The sequence below is a fragment of the Nelusetta ayraudi genome, unplaced genomic scaffold (genome assembly GCF_046127955.1).
Source record: "Nelusetta ayraudi isolate G7.1 ecotype Tasmania unplaced genomic scaffold, CSIRO-AGI_Nayr_v1 ptg000144l, whole genome shotgun sequence".
Taxonomy (NCBI): Eukaryota; Metazoa; Chordata; class Actinopteri; order Tetraodontiformes; family Monacanthidae; genus Nelusetta; species Nelusetta ayraudi.
The window spans coordinates 66,261-82,094 of NW_027466194.1; the positions used below are offsets into that span (position 1 = coordinate 66,261).

Consider the following 15,834-nt stretch of genomic DNA (forward strand, 5'->3'; position numbering starts at 1 on the left):
TCTCTCACCTCCCAAACATGCAGTAGGTTCAAAGGATCGTTTTTAGCAGGAGGCTGCAAACAGAGGGCTAAACGTGCTGTTTTACATCCTGGCTTAATGTGAGATTTTCAAACATAGTGAACCAATATCAAAAATACTGCCGCCCTCCTCCGACAGTCACAGTCGATGAGATTCAGTCATTCCGTTGGAAATGTGTTTCCTCAGGATGGAGCTGAAGGGTCAAGTTGGGGCGACTGGACTTGAAGATGTTTCGCCTCTCCTCCAAAAGGCTCCTTCAGTTCAACCGAGTCCAACTGAAGGAGCCTTTCGGTGGAGAGGCGAAACGTCTTCAAGAACGCAAGAACAAACCCAGTTGCCCCAACTTGACCCTTCTACCTGAAGATGATCTGGAGGACTGAGAACCTTCGCAGACAGACAGTATTTGACCAGGATGGCTCCGGGTGCGACTCCTCAGGCTTGATATAAGTCTGGTGAGGCGCTCCTGCCGACTCCCTCAAGCTCCAACAGGACCTGGTGATGGGACAGGAAGGACGAGGAGCAGAAAATATAATATATATATATAAAAAATACCTCCATTTAAAAATGGTTGTTGTTTTCCAAGGAGCTTCTATGTCGTGACGTATGTCCTTCTTATCTCACATCTAATAACATTTAGCAGGAGCTTCTTGGCACAAGGTTGCATTTTCTAGCAACCTTGAAATTGCTCTAACTGAAATGACATTGATAAATCAGCGTTGTATCAGGGTGAGCTGAGGAGCAGATGCTCCTAACCAAACAACGGCCCGGGGCCCATATGTGGCCTGTTCAGCCGGCTGAACTTAAAGAAATTATATTAATAGTAAGTAGGTCATAAAATAGCTGCCTTTGATGCATTTCTTGGTGTTTTAGGAGTCATTTCAATAAAATTAGCATCTTTTCTACACATCCTATGCTAGATTCTTTTCTGCTATGAGGTGGCTCACCAAAACACTCCATGCATCTGCTCCTGCTCCAGGCTCCCCACTGTGGCCCACCCCTGTCCTAACCTACCGCTCCAATCCGTCAGTCCAGCTGGACACACCTGTTTTATGAGGGGCCGCTTGTTCCTTCTCTCGTGGAGGCAGCTGCAGGCCAGCGTGTAGATGGTCTTGGCTCCGCTCGGCTCATGTTCGTCCATCTTCTTGTCCAGGAAGTCCTCAAACGTCAGCTCCTCGTCTTCGTCGTCTATGTGATACATCACCTCCATCTGTGAGAGGGGAGAATGAGGAGAGAGGAGAGAGGTCGAGAGGTCACACCTCAGGTGACCCGGGGCAGTAATAAAGGCCTTCACCTGGGAAGGATATTGAGGAATTTAAATGAGCTTTATTGCTTTTTTTTTTTACATGCTGGGGGGACTTGACTTTGGCTGAGGGGAGGGGTCAAACCCTTCACTCTTTAATAAACTGCAAAGAATTTATAACTCCTCCTTTATTAACTAAAAGAAAAAAACAAAAAAAAGCAAAAAGCGAAGGCTGCGATGAGCCAGCATCATAAACTCCAGTCTGACAGGTGGGGCAGTAAAAAAGGGCCCTCTTGTGCTGCTCACCAGGAACTGCGGTTCACGGTTTTCATCGACTGGCGGCAGTCCAGATAATAACTCCAGCAGCACCTGGAGATTGCAGAGAGACCGCGGTTCATAACATACATGAGAAACACAGTGAAAATGAAAAAGAAAACAAAGCAAAAAGCAGCCTTGATTAGCTTCCCCGTGTGCCAAGCAGGTTAGCACACAGTAGCTGTAGTGTTTCCACAGCTGCTCTTTGTAAGTATGTAAGCCCCGTCGTGTAGACATGAAGGGGTGAAGCAGTCTCTGTGACGCGGTGTTGCTGGAAACCCTTCATCAGTGGACATGATGTGTCACACATGGAGCTTTGGTTCATTCAAAAGCATATTAAAGGCCCCGTCATGCAAAAATCACTTGAGTGTCTCTATGCAAACAGATAATAGTGCATCATTGACTTTTTCAGCCTGCACAGTTTTCATAATGTACATTCAGAAACACGGAAATGATGAATGTACGCCTTTTGTGATGTCACAAAGGGAAGCTCATTCAGGTTAGTAACAACAACCCGAGGCAGGAGCTAACGCAGATTCCATAAAAGGAATATTCCATCAGCAGAGATCCTACCACTCCGAAGCTGAAGACATCCGATTTCGGTGTGATATCTCCCCGCAGTGCCTCTGGCGCCATGTACGCCCGCGTACCCACAATCCTCTCTGTCATCATGGTGGTGGATGTGCGCTTGGCCGACGCCCTGGTGAGACCGAAGTCTGAGATCTTGGCCACCAAACTTTCATCCAACAGGATGTTTGCGCTGAGGAGGTGAGACCAAAGTATGAACAGAGTGCCAGGGAGCGAGGGAGGGTAACATGGTGGCACACACACACACACACACACACACACACACACACACACACACACACACACACACACACACACACACACACACACTGGGGGAGTGTGACTAAGCTGTTTCTCATTTGTCTTTGTTTTCTGGCAAACAGAAATCTATACCTATGTGTATACATATATCTTAATGTCGGCATAAATATGGTAGAATAATTCTACTTCCTGAAAACCACTCCCACTCTTGTTCTCGGGTGACTTGGGAACCTGAGAACATGAGACACGTGTCTGGGCGTGTTACATCGACCCAGCTAGGACACCTTTACGAAAGAGGATGAGGGCCACAGGAAGAGAAAACTATTTTACAGGAAGGAGGTTTTTATTTCAGTTCTCATCTCGAGTTTTAAGGCAAAATTTCATTAAAAAAGACAACATTTCGTCAATAAAGTAGAATTTCAAGATCAATGTATGGCATGTGTGCACCTTTGTCACTTGACAACAACAAATTGTGAAATTGTACTTCAAAATTAGGTTTGACAAACCCAGTGTGGTGGCAAGCATTAGGACACTGAAACTGACATTGAAACGACTGTTGAACTTTACATCTGCTCAGAAGAGTAAAACAGACAAGCTGGGAGGAGTTTGCCACCTTCATGCAGAACCACATAGCTGGAAATGGGCGTCTGAGGCGCAGGCGTTACCGAGGCCCAGGACGCAATGCACTCTGGCGCATGGATGGCTACGACAAACTGAAGCCATACGGCTTTGCCATCAGTGGCTGTCAGAGTTTAGATTTTATTCATGAAATCTCGTCTTTTTTTTTTTTTACGTTAACTTTATTCTCAAAATTTCGACTTAATCTCGAAATTGAAAAAAAAAAAAATCGATCTTCATTTTAATTTTCTCTTCTTGCGGCCCTCATCCTCCTCCGCACACCTTCCTCAGCCCTAAGCACAGATATTTGTCACCTCTCCTTCGTCTGAAAAGCATGGACACGGATGGAGGAGCAGGTCCGAGTACCTCTTCACGTCCCTGTGAACGTGGTGGTTGCTGTGGAGATGGTCCAAACCTCTGGCGCTGCCCTCGGCTATGGAGCACCTCTGTTGCCAGGACAGCGGAGCGCTTCCCTGCTGAAGTGATGAGAGAGAGGAGACACACACACACACACACACACACACACACACACACACACACACACACACACACACACACACACACACACACACACACACACACACACACACACAGATTGTCTGGAGTCAGCTGGTGACAGCAGTGAGTGTTGATGCAGGCGCCGCCGCCGCTCACCAAGCAGGCCAGTCGGTCCAGCAGGGAACCGTTGGCCATCAGGGCGTACACCAGACACGGGTGCTGCCCATCGCAGGAGAACCCGACCATGTCCACCAAATTCTCGTGTTTCAACCTGAGGACACGGACACACTCTTCAGATCACACCTGCACTCTGGGGATACGTGAACGTCCTCTAAATGCTCTGATGCTGCTGGAAATGATGGAAATGGAGCCTCCATCACTCATGAAGAGCGTGTGTGATAACAAATGATGCACTTGCACCGCTGTAACTCCACTTGCACGTGGGCGGAAGACTTGAACACATAAGCAAAGACGTACACCGTCAGAGTTTGGATCTCTTGGTTGAACTGAACCCGCAACTCGTCCAGAGGGACGTCTTCCATCTGGGGGAGGGGGGCGGGGGGGGGAGAGAAGATTTCATTTTCCCCTCCGGTCCCAACGTGAGTTTCCAGAGTTTGCAAAGGAGGAAAAGTGCGAGAGTGACCAGCGAGGCACGGGACTCACGGGGACAAGTTTTTTCACGGCAACGGCTTTGTTATTCAGGATGCCTTTGTACACGGTGCCGAAGCCCCCCTCCCCGAGCCTGCTGCCGCCGTCGGACACGTGGCGGTCGTCAAAGTTGCCCGTGATGTGGATCAGCTCACTGTACGGGACGGTGGGAAAACCTAGAGATAAAAAAAAAAAAAAAAATCACGCTTAGGAATCGTATTAGGAATATACATTTAGCGTTTGAGTCTATGTGCACTACACCTGTGTATGAATAACTTGACCACATGTCAGCTCAACTTTAAGAATAAAAAGAAAACCCAACTGAACTACTCAAAATTGACACACATCAACTCAGCAAAAATAAATAAAGGTGCACCTGTGTGTCCAGTCTCCCTGTCCCTGTCCAGCAGCCTCTCTGTCGGCAGACTGGACCTGATGACCGGCGTCTCTGTGCCACCCAGCGGTCGGGTCGGAAGGGCGCTGTGTGCGTCTGGTGGTGGTGGTGGTGAGGCCAGCTGTGTCTCTGCTGGGACGACCTCTACACAAGAAAATGCAAAGAAAAAAACTCTTGATTTGTTCATTGTTCGCGTTTCATTCATCTTCTATAGCCGCTTATTCCTATTCAGGGTGACGGGGGTCTGCTGGAGCCTCTCCCAGCTGTCCTAGGGCGAAGGCAGGGAGACACCCTGGACCAGTGGCCAGGTCATCGCAGGGCCACATAGAGACACACAACCATTCACACTCACACGCACACCTACGGACAATTTAGAGTTCCCAATTCACCTCACATGCATGTTTTTGTAGTGTGGGAGGAAGCCGGAGAACCCGGAGAACCCACGCAGACACAGGGAGAACCCGGAGAACCCGGAGAGAACCCACGCAGACACAGGGAGAACATGCAGACTCCACACAGAAAGGTGTGTGTGTGTGTGTGTGTGTGTGTGTGTGTGTTGGGGGTAAGGGGCGGGGGAAAGTGGGCACTGCCCCTGACCATACCAGGAAGCAGAAAGCAGGCTGCGCTCCACAGCTTCTGGCTCTTTAAAATGTCCACCAGGTCTCCCACTGTGCAGTTGGTGGTGCCCCAGTCAGACAGGAGCTCCTGTGTGGGACTTCTCCCCTGCAGCACCACACATTCGAACCTCCTGAGACACAAACAAAGTGACAACACTTGTAAATTCATCATGTATCGGACATCATCAACTTTGTTTAGGATTTATTTATTTATTTATGTATTTATTTAATCGCCACCTACCTGACGTGATGCTGAGAATACCTGTAGTCCCCGTTCGGCTTCCGTATGAGAATAATCACATCTTTCCACCTGTCCTGCGGATCCAAGTAATCTGACAACTCACGGCGGACGCTGTAGCTAAGGTTGCGGATGTATGTACCGGAAGTGACTGGAGTTCCCATCGTATGTCACGACGCGGACAAAAGCAACCCGGACGGGTTTATGAAAATCAGAATTTCGGCTTATACGGACATAATGGCCAGTTTTTGTCAACGTTTAGAACGGAACATGAGCTTCAAACTGTGCCTTTCCGTTATTGGGCAACTTCCCTAAACGTAACACAGCTGGCCTCAGTCTCCGCCTTTGATGCGGAAGAGCGAGGATCGAGAAACCCGGAAGTTAGGTACGGTATGTCTCATTGTGATAAAAGAACAATTTAATAGAGAAATAAAAACACTTCCTGAGCCAATAAGCCAAATAAAATAATAAAAAAATAAAAGGATAAAGTCGTAAATACTGTGTTCTACTCTCGTCACGCCTCATCTCTAGATGGTGGTGAAGCAGTGCCCTCTTGTGGGCCAGAAGTAGAATTCAATGTCTGATGTCTATTTTTTTTTCTTCTTCTTTGGTTTGATTTTTTTTATTTATTTCTGTGGTCTGTCAAAATATTCCAAGTGGCAACATTGCGTTGGACAGAGACGACAAAATGACACAATATATGCACCAAAGCTGCACAATAGCACTACAGAAGGTGTTGGCTAATCCTTATTTTAGCATGCATTCATAATAAAAGAACAATGTAGTAAAATATTGCATGATCATTGTGCAGGCAGGCACGAGCATTAAATGTTTGACATGATTGAATTTTTTTAGGCATGGTTCACTTTCTATTTATTTATTTATCTTTTAAAATAAGTTTTGTTGTAAATGAAATACAAATGTTGCCCTAATGGTGATGCTAGAGGCAAAGTAGTAGGGGTTTGCAGTTATAAAGCTTTGTTCTGAAAGGGCTCGAATGTCCACGCTGAACTCCATGGAAGTCTCATCATCCACAATACATTTCAATTTAGGCAGGCTGAGAGCACTCAGCCAACTAAACTGCACAGCTTGCGAGGCTGCAACTGTGCTGCATAAAATAATCAATTAGATTTAAAATATATATTTAATCTTCTTTATCAATTGACATAATTGAGTTACTGTTGAGCTTCTGGAAAATGTTATGTATGAGTTACACTGCTGGTCCTTCTTTAGCATGAAGGCACTTTGCTTCTTGGCTGCAGCTCTTCCTCCAGCGTTGCACGCACTTTATTTTAGTTGCTTCTGTCTGAAGGGCCGAGGGAAAGTCATCCATCACAAGGACCACAAAGCAAGCACGCCAGTACTGAAACTCCCACAGCCATCTGGAAGCGATGTGGAGCTGCACGGAGAGAAAAGCACAACCTTAGGATGTGATGTGAGTCTTTGAACGGAATATGAATCCATGGAGGTGTGATTGCCTTTTGCTGAGCTGTTTGTGGGCGCAGTGACATGTAGCGTGTAGCATGTGGCCGACATCAGCCACACCAAAGGCACAAACAATCCTTTTTGTGTCACCCCCCCACCAATTCCCCCGTGATGAACTTTATTTCACTCTTGTTTCTGAGCAAAGCGCTCAGCGCTCAGAGTTGATTAACTCACCCAAACTGGGCTGTTTGTTTGTTGTGGATTGAGAAATCATGCAGATGGTGGTTGTGACAACTCTCCCTAAAATAAAACTCATTGGTGATGCAATCCTGGGCCATCATTGGGCCATAATGGATTTTTTATTGCTTCTGACAACAGCATGAAATGAGACCACTCTGAGCATGTGCCAGCCAGCCCATTAATCCTTCATTTATGAGCCAAATTTGTTGTCCAGTCTCACATTTTGTCGGTGACAGGAATAATAAATAAAAAGAAATCTTCCTGTGTGCACACTTAGTTTGCTTCTAGCTGGTCAGTGTGCGCCCTGCGTTCTGTTTTCAAGTGTGGTGCAGCGTTTGCAAGGCAGTGATGTCGGCCTGAGGGACCTTCAAAGGAGCGCCGTGTTTTTCTGACGAGGGCCTGCGAGCACAAGCCACTGAGCCGGGGAGATTAATGCCGTGCATGTGTGTGCGTGTGCATTTGTGTCACTGCGCCTGCTGGTGAGGGATGGCCCTCACACCTGCACGCCGGAGACTTTGAAGTGCCCTAATCGTCTCCTTACCTCCTTGCCTTTTGTTTACTTCAGGAACCAAGAGCTGCAGAGGTGGCACGCATGCAGGGAACAGGTGGGCCAAGGAGGAAGAGGAGAGTGTGTCAGTGGGGGGGGCAAAGAGGAGACACAGAGGAGGCGGAGGATCTGATGAGGGAGGGGGGGGAGGGGAGGTTTCCAAGGCCAGGCATGAAAGGGAAGTCCCCCGCCGCTCGGGAGCGAGGGCCGAGGCAATAGAAGTGCCAGAGTGGCTCACATCAGCAGTGAGAAACTCCACAGGTGGAGGAAGCCGTCAGAGCGGGTCACATGACGTCTGGGGGAGGGCTCCCTCCGCGGTGGTAAACAAGGAGAGCAGGCAGGAGGGGGAGGAGAGGGGGGGCTGGTCGCCCTGTGCAGCTCCAGCCCCACTATCACAGCAGAAATGCACAATTACACAATTCCTGCGGACTCGAAGTGCAGTGCACAATTTGATGTGACTGTTTGCACATGCCGCGACTGCAAGGCATGAATTTGCCAAACGCAGCATTTCCCACGCTGCCCAAATTAAACGCGTGTGTGTGCCGAGTCCCTGCAGTCGGAGCTGTGAGGTGCTGTGGGCCTGCGGGCCACGCGAGCTGGATGCTTCCTGTGGAGTTCTACACAGGATTCTACCTCAGCTGGGACGTTAAACAGCTTTGGACAGAGAAGGCAGCATTGCACAGCCAATTCGAACGCAGCAGCGCCAGGTGATGGAATCCTGCTTAGCTGCTTTTCCTCTCCTACCTGCACAGCAGCAGCAGCAGCAGCAGCAGCAGCAGCAGCAGCAGCAGCAGCAGCAGCAGCAGCAGCAGCAGCAGTTTGCCAGACTCACCTTCACCTCACATGGTTGTACAGTGGTGCGGGTTAATTAGCAGTCTTGTGGTGTGGTGTAACAGCTCAACCCCGGCTCATCAGGGGTCTCGCACACTGGAATTCAAATGAGCCAAGTGAATGGGAGGACCCGCTCTGAGCGATGGAGGGAGGGGGGGGTGGGGTGGGGGGCAGAGAGGATCAATGGGGGGTCTGGGCACAGCATTAGGGCCCAATAGAGAAGCCTCAGTGTAAGTCTGTGTGCCCACAAGGCTTTTTAGCCCAGTGTCACCGGTGGACGTTGAGGCTCTGTCTGTGAAAGTGGAGCGAGTTCCATGTTTTTTGTTTTGTATTAAAAAAAAAAAAAAAAAACACAGACAAACTGTGCAGTGCAAGATCTGTGAAGAACTTTTTTTAAAAAACTTTATTTCTGCTGCACAATTTGCAGAGGGACGGCCGTGCGACGCTACAAGCCTTAAGCGTGCCGTTAAGTCTTTCTTTTCTTTCTTTTTTTGGAGCGAGACGTCAGCCTGTAGTTACTCGCGTGACAGATAGAGGGCAGTAGTGCCTCGCAGCCACCAGGAACCACCGTGGCCGTGCAGGAAAAAAGTTGGGGCGAGAAGCCAGCGGGTGCAGAGGAATTCCTAGGAAACCAGAGTTGGTTCTGGTTCTGGGTGATGCAATGTGAAGCCCAGTCGAGCAGAAGAAGTCCACAAATCATCTCAGCCTCTGAATTCTCTCCTCTTGTACTACTGCGGCGGTGGTGGTTGAGCCTGCAGGAGCGGCGGGGCAACGGCGCCTGGCATCTGCAAGGCCCTTCCCCCAGGCCTGGGTAAAAGACACACACACACACACACGCATGCACACACATGCACACACATAAACACACACAAGGACTCATCAGTATTCTCGGTGATCCAACAGGCGTCTTGAGCGGCGGCTCGCTGTTGCACTCCGGCAGTTTGGAGGGAGGGGTCGGGGTGGGGGTGGGGGGTATTGAGGGAAGGTCGGGAGAGCGAGGTCAGAGGTGGGGGGTAAAGGGGGGGGTGCTGCCCTCTAACGGTGCCCTCGGAAATCTCTGGCAACCTTCCCAAAAACCATCCGTCCAGCCGTGCGCACCAGCGTGAGAAGGAGGGCGAGGCGGGGGTGAGGAGGAGAGGGTGGGGAGGAGGGTGAGGAGGAGGGTGAGGAGGAGACGGTGAGAAGGAGAGGGTGAGAAGGACAGGGGTGAGGAGGAGGGTGAGGAGGAGGGCGAGAAGGAGAGGGGTGAGGTCGGGGGTGAGGCAGGAGTGAGGGGGTGAGCTCAGCCTCCCACTGCTCCTTGTTAGACGGCTGTTTTTTTCTTTTTTTCCTAGCGTATCTGGCAGAGAGCCATCAGTCACGCAACTCAAAGCTTGGCATGCGAGTGACTTCTCGCTGCACAACACAGCAACACGGGAAAAAAATAAAGAATAATTATTTCTGAGAGTTGTTTTTGGAGTCGGTGTTTCCCCACACACCCCTCCCTCCCCACCCCCTGTGGAGGTGCTCACCTGAAGATGAAGACGCGGACTGATTAAAAAAAACAAACTCCCAACAAGCACAACAAAGGTGTTCCCCTGGTTCCCTGCCAGCTGCTCCCTGTTAATAAGGAACCGCATCTGAAGATGTTAAGCAGCCGCGTTGACACGGTGCCATCGAGGGGCCGTCTAGGCCACGCCCACCAGTGGCAGAGGAGTCCAGGACATGGAAGTGACTTGGTAAGGTGGACTCCAGGGACAGGGTGCCTCCCTTCAAGTGACTGAAACTAAAACAAAACATGACAAATTATGAATAAACAGCCGAGCCTATGAAAAAAAAGAGTTGTGTAAAAATCAGTCAATAATGATCACGTTTGTCGAGTCCTCTCTTTGGCGTTACACCTGCTGCTATATTGTGGACAACTGGGTTAGGCTTAGGTTTGGGTTAGATGAAAAAAGAGCTGAAGCGAAAGGCAAAGCTCTCCATTTACTAGACGATCTATGTTCCGACCCTCACCTGGGTCACCCCCAGGGACAGGGTGAGGAGCTGGGTCACCCCCAGGGACAGAGGGAGGAGCTGGGTCACCCCCAGGGACAGAGGGAGGAGCTGGGTCACCCTCAGGGACAGAGGGAGGAGCTGGGTCACCCTCAAGGACAGGGTGAGGAGCTGGGTCACCCTCAAGGACAGGGTGAGGAGCTGGGTCACCCTCAGGGACAAGGTGAGGAGCTTGGTCACCCCCAGGGACAAAGGGAGGAGCTGGGACACCCGGGAGGAGCTTGGAGTAGAGCCCCTGCTGTCTCCACATCGGGTGGAGACAGCTGAGGGGGCTTGGGTATCTGTTCCGGGCGTGTCAAGAGCCAGGACACGCTGGACGGACCACGTCTCTAGGCTGGCCTGGGAACGCTTTGGGGTCCCACTGGATGAGATGGAGGAGGTGACTGGGGCCAGGGAAGTCCGGGTGTCTCTGCTGAAACTGTTGCCCCACGATCCGATTCCATATAAGCGGCAGAAAAGGGATGGATGGATGGATGGATGGATGGATGGATGGATGGAGCCTCCACGCTGAAAAGATCTTCTGGTCCTCCTCCAGCCGACCACGCTGGACGGCGGTGGCGGTGAACCCCGGAGAACCCCGGAGAACCACCACCACCACGCTGGAGAGTCCGGGGGAGAAAGGAGCTGGCGTTGCCCTTTGACATCCCAGCGGGGAGCCTGTAAGCCAGCGGTCGTCAGCGCTAATCCATCGCTCGGCCGCCACAAAGAGAGTGGCGACGCACGCTTTTCTTTTTTCTTTCTTTCTTTCTGCGAAGGCCTGAGCAGGAAGTCCAACACACGGACCTGGTGGGAGGAAACCAACTGATTCACCTCACACACGGTGAGACAGATTTCCTTTGCCGATGGCGACGGTGGGCTGTGATTGGCTAGCCGGGGGTCAGGGGTCAATCCTCTGACAACTGCGTCGCCAGCGTGTGTCAAGTTTCCAGAAACGTCAACAATCGGCAGGAAACCTTTTTTTTTTTCTTTGAGCTGTGAAAAGAAGGGGGTTTTGGAGCACAGGTGGGCCGGCGGGACGCTAATCTGCCTGAGCCCTCGGCGCACAATGGAAGAATTCTAACGCTTCCCAATTTGTTTTGAATTTTCACCTCCACTCCCCACTCCCCCCAATCTCCCCTTTCATGGTTTCGCCCTCGTCCCTCTAATTCTTCTTTTTAAAATAAAGCCCTTTAGGAGGATAAACGGCACAAATGACGGCTCACAATGACCTTCAAAGACGTCAACGACCTCCACGATATCCTGTGCTCACGGATGGCAGAGAAATGATCAAAAGAACGGCCACCGCCACAGGTGGTTTATTCTTCCAGCCATAAAACAATGATCCACCTGACTTGCCCCCCCACCACCACCACCATCGCTCTTCTTTTTGTTCTTTTTCTTCTTGAGGACCTGTCGCGACAGGCTGATGGATGATGGCTGCACCGCGGAACGAGCTAAAGAGGGGAAATAAAGGAGACGATCCGCGGACAATGCGCTCTCTGGCGGCGGCGGCGGCAGAACAAATACAGTGAAGGAGACACCAAAGGGTCCGGACATTTTCCATTTTCACATGATGCTATGTCTCAACCATACAGTAGCCAAGCACCGTGTAATCACTGCCAAGCTCTTAAAATTAAAGCCATTTTTTTTTTTTTGGTCATGTGCGTGGATGACGTCGGGGCTTCATGCCTCCCGAGCCCTTTTACAAATCAGACTGAAACTGCTGAATCATTCTAATCCTGGCAGGGTTTATCCTTCATCCGGAGCAGAAGTCTCCATGTTCAGTGGACTATAAATAAGAGTGGCCCTGGATAAAGCTGTCTGAGGATGACATGGAGGATTGAGCACAGCCGCCGCACATTTTCTCTGGATTACGCCACACAACAATGGTGGCCAGGGTGGATGGCTGCGCCACCGCCTGCGTGCGGGAGGTACAGCAATAAATGGCTGCTTTGTTGAGACGTGTGACCGAAGAAAATGACCGCTTCGCTTCAGGAGTTTTCTGTTTGTTTATTTTTGGAATAAGAGGCAGCATTTCTGTTTGTGTTTTTAAACATGATTTTTATTGAAGTTTCAGGTGAATTTCAAACTTGATGTCAATTGCACAAACAAATATATGTGTGTGTGTGTGTGTGTGTGTGTGTGTGTGTGTGTGTGTGTGAGTATATATATATATTGTAGTGAACACAAATAATGTGCCACTTCATTCATTTGAATGTAATTTTAATGAGAGGGTAAATTAATCCTTATGCTCATTTTACGGGTTGGGAGTGATTTCCCCGGAAATATGAGTGAGAATGCACATTTTGTTTCTTATATACTTTATGGGGACGAAAAAAGGGAAAAGAGTGAGTGGAACCTTTGAGGCCGGAACTGTTGCCATCCGGGTGGTCTAAGGTGTGGACTTCCGCCCACCTTTCGGACTCGACTTGGACAGTCTGTCACTTTGTCTGTTTCCACAGGTCAGTACCCGACAAAACTCGATTTATTTTTTGGTTGTTTGATATTTTCTTTATGTGTACATATGCTCAGAGCAAATGTTGTGAATTCCATGCGTCCGTTGATGGTTAGGTGAAAAGTTACGTACCACGCCGTTGGCGGGATATATCGGTGCGCTTGGTTCCCCCGCTGTTGTCTGGCAGGCAGGTGAGTGAGCGCTGCCTTGCCCATAACCACGACTCTCACGGTGCACATGGTTTGGTTTGATTTGATTTGATTGATTTAATTGTATGAAAGTTGAAAGATGTTACGGGACATGTGTGCTGATGAAAATGTTAACGTTCCTCCGTTGGCTCTCTGGTGGCCTAAGCGTGTATTGCACCCATTAACAGCAGACGCAAGCCGCATTGCAGACGGTCAAGTTACCTGGTATTTGTGCTATTGCTTAATAGTATGTGATATATGATACTGTACAGTCAGATGGTAGATGATGTGTTTTGTGAATTGATTTGTGGTTGAATGAGTGTAATTGATAGACATGTATGCCACTTGAAGGCATGCTACATTTGAAGGTTATTGATATATTTTGAATATGTGAGAATTAAACAGACTCGACTTGGACAGCGTGTGCACCACTCCGTGTTCTCATTAGTCTGTCACTTTGTCTGTTTCCACAGATGCAATTGTACTTGTCGCGTGGTACCATATCCGGCACCCGTAACTATGTATATATATATATGTACACCTCAAACAGTCATACATTCACACACAAAAGAATAATAAAAAACAAAAACAAAATGACGACCGGCATCAAACTAATAAAGCAAAATTAAATCAATCAATCAATCAATAAGTAAATACATAAAAATGAGAATAAAATGGAACAAAATGAAATAAAACAACTTCCCCAGTCTTCTTCACTAATCTCTTGTGTGTCTGTCCTAATCTATCTGAGGCTGATTTTGTTGAATACTCAGCTAAAAGGTTATTAAATGTAGATATGTGTTTCTTACCAGACAAATTATAAGCAGTTTCCTCAGCAATCGATAGCGGGGGTGTGGCCATGATTGTTTGATATTTTGATGCTAGAAAATGTCTTAATTGCAAATGTTTGAAAAAAAAAAAAACTACACTAAACTATACTTGACAAAGCTGATTGAGGTTAGACTTTTACAGTTGATCCAATCTGAGAAGGATACATTCAAAATAAAGGTGCAAGACATTTGAATCCCCTGTCCAGTTTACCTGCTTTGAATCGTGCATTTCCCCCAGACAGGCGGAAATTGGGGTAAATTGTGACAGTTATTGTTTCATCAATAAAGTTACGTGCTGCATACCATACTGACATTATATTTTTCACAAAAGGGTTTCTTGTCTTGCTTTTTCAGCGTCTTCATATCCGAGGAGTATAAATACTGCTGTATGGGCAAATCTGAAACTGAGTTTTGTTCAATATTTACCGAAGCAGGTGGTGTGGATGAAGAGAAGCAGTACGTTGCAGAACTTAGTTGGGTGGCCCAATAATACCATTTAAAGTCCTCACCTTTCATAAGGCAAAAATAATAACTCCAGCCAGAGCGTTTCTGTTGTTCCAAATGAACTGGCTGAATATAATATCCATGTCTTCAGAAGTGCTTGGAAAAGATACAGAATATACATTTAGGTACAGTAGACATTTTAATTAGGTTTATTCAACCAGTCATTGATTTTGGCAAGTTGGACCATTTTTGGTTTATGTCATCGCTCCTATTTCCTGCCATGTTTAATCAATCCTTGCTTATTTCCAGTTAAAATCGCTGGCTTGAGTTCAGCCAACAACGCCGTGACCTCACGTCTGCCCACACAATAGCAATGGCGCTGCCTGTTGGTTTAACAGCTACACTTAAATGGCTGTATTTTGAAATACCTTTTGCCACTCGTGTTAAAACATATGTAGTAGTTTAAGGGTGGGAGACCTTAAAACTGTGAAAACTACGTTTTGTGTTTTCTGTCCACTTTAAGGAGGTGACATTGATTCAAAGCGGCTTTATTGTAAGGCCTAAATTCCCTTGGCAGTATCAGTCACTTTCAGGTTCTTATGCAATTCTATCCGAGGTGCTAATCCTGTCATGTGTTGTATTTGTGTATCTTAAGCCCCTTGGTGTTTCCCTTGAGTGCGGTTTTCCACTAGATTCCAAGTCACTCATACTCTGCCCCCTTCTACACCTCTGGAAAAACCTGTCACTTAAAGAAAGGTTACTGGATGTGCACCAGAGGGGCCCCGTTTCCGAAAAGATTAGCGGACGTGTAAACCTGAGGGTGTCATCGTAGCTCGTGGCTGCGCCAAAGGGCGCGGACATGAAGCGGAAAAATAAAATATCCGCAATTACAGACGAAAGAGTCAAAAATAACCAAGTCGTAAAAAAAGAAAAAAAACACCTCTGCTTTCAGAAAACGTGGCCGCCTGACGTCGCCGCATGCGTCGGCAAATTATCGGTGTGAATCCTTTTAACTTCAATCACCGTCTTTGGGATGCGGAGATGATTGCTACATGGTGTAATTGAAGAGTAGATCAAACGCCGAGGGCAGAGGTGCTTGTTGAAGACGAGTGTCAGGCCAAGTCCACGCAGCGAGCTGCAAACACAGGCCGCGGCTCTGCTTGGGAAAGCTCTCAGCCTCGGCAGATGACAGGCCGGGGATTATCATTACAACAGTCGCTGGGACCAGAGCAAATACGGGCCAAAGAAGCACTCGCTGCTGGGCGTGTCGAGACAACAGAGGTTGAAGAGCACAGACGGCTGCAGCCAGCGCCGTCAGTGCTGTCAGTGCTGTCAGTGCTGGGGGAATGCAAAAGATTTCGCTCACTTTTGCAACAATTTATTCCATCAAAATGCTCCCTGCTTTGTTTTTGAGAATCTCCCTTTAAACCCAAAGCTAATCAGCTTG

At 48.4% G+C, this 15,834-nt stretch overlaps 1 protein-coding gene across 2 annotated transcripts; it reads right to left on the bottom strand.

Moving 5' to 3' along the window:
• Positions 1-4: 4 nt before the first annotated feature.
• Positions 5-5,757, bottom strand: irak4 (interleukin-1 receptor-associated kinase 4). 2 transcript variants are annotated; one of them, XM_076013147.1, is made up of 11 exons: positions 5,418-5,757; positions 5,162-5,307; positions 4,542-4,703; positions 4,181-4,341; positions 3,995-4,059; positions 3,674-3,788; positions 3,386-3,492; positions 2,147-2,333; positions 1,565-1,627; positions 1,061-1,225; positions 5-510 (listed from the first exon to the last, which is right to left on the bottom strand). In XM_076013147.1, exons 1-11 carry the CDS (start codon positions 5,576-5,578, stop codon positions 451-453), a joined length of 1,392 nt encoding a protein of 463 aa, XP_075869262.1. In that variant the 5' UTR covers positions 5,579-5,757; the 3' UTR covers positions 5-450. The 2 variants fall into 2 exon arrangements, with proteins under 2 accessions (XP_075869262.1, XP_075869261.1); XM_076013146.1 differs by having other exon boundaries at positions 3,386-3,495; positions 5,418-5,756.
• Between the last annotated feature and the right edge of the window lie 10,077 nt (positions 5,758-15,834).

Bases quoted from the DNA above. Each gene is read 5' to 3' on its own strand.
- irak4 (XM_076013146.1), bottom strand. From the start codon at position 5,578: ATGGGAACTCCAGTCACTTCCGGTACATACATCCGCAACCTTAGCTAC. The intron at 4,704-5,161 runs GTATGGTCAGGG...TTTCTTGTGTAG, and splicing joins AGCCTGCTTTCTGCTTCCTG to AGGTCGTCCCAGCAGAGACA. The intron at 4,060-4,180 runs GTGAGTCCCGTG...CCCCTCCCCCAG, and splicing joins CCGTGAAAAAACTTGTCCCC to ATGGAAGACGTCCCTCTGGA.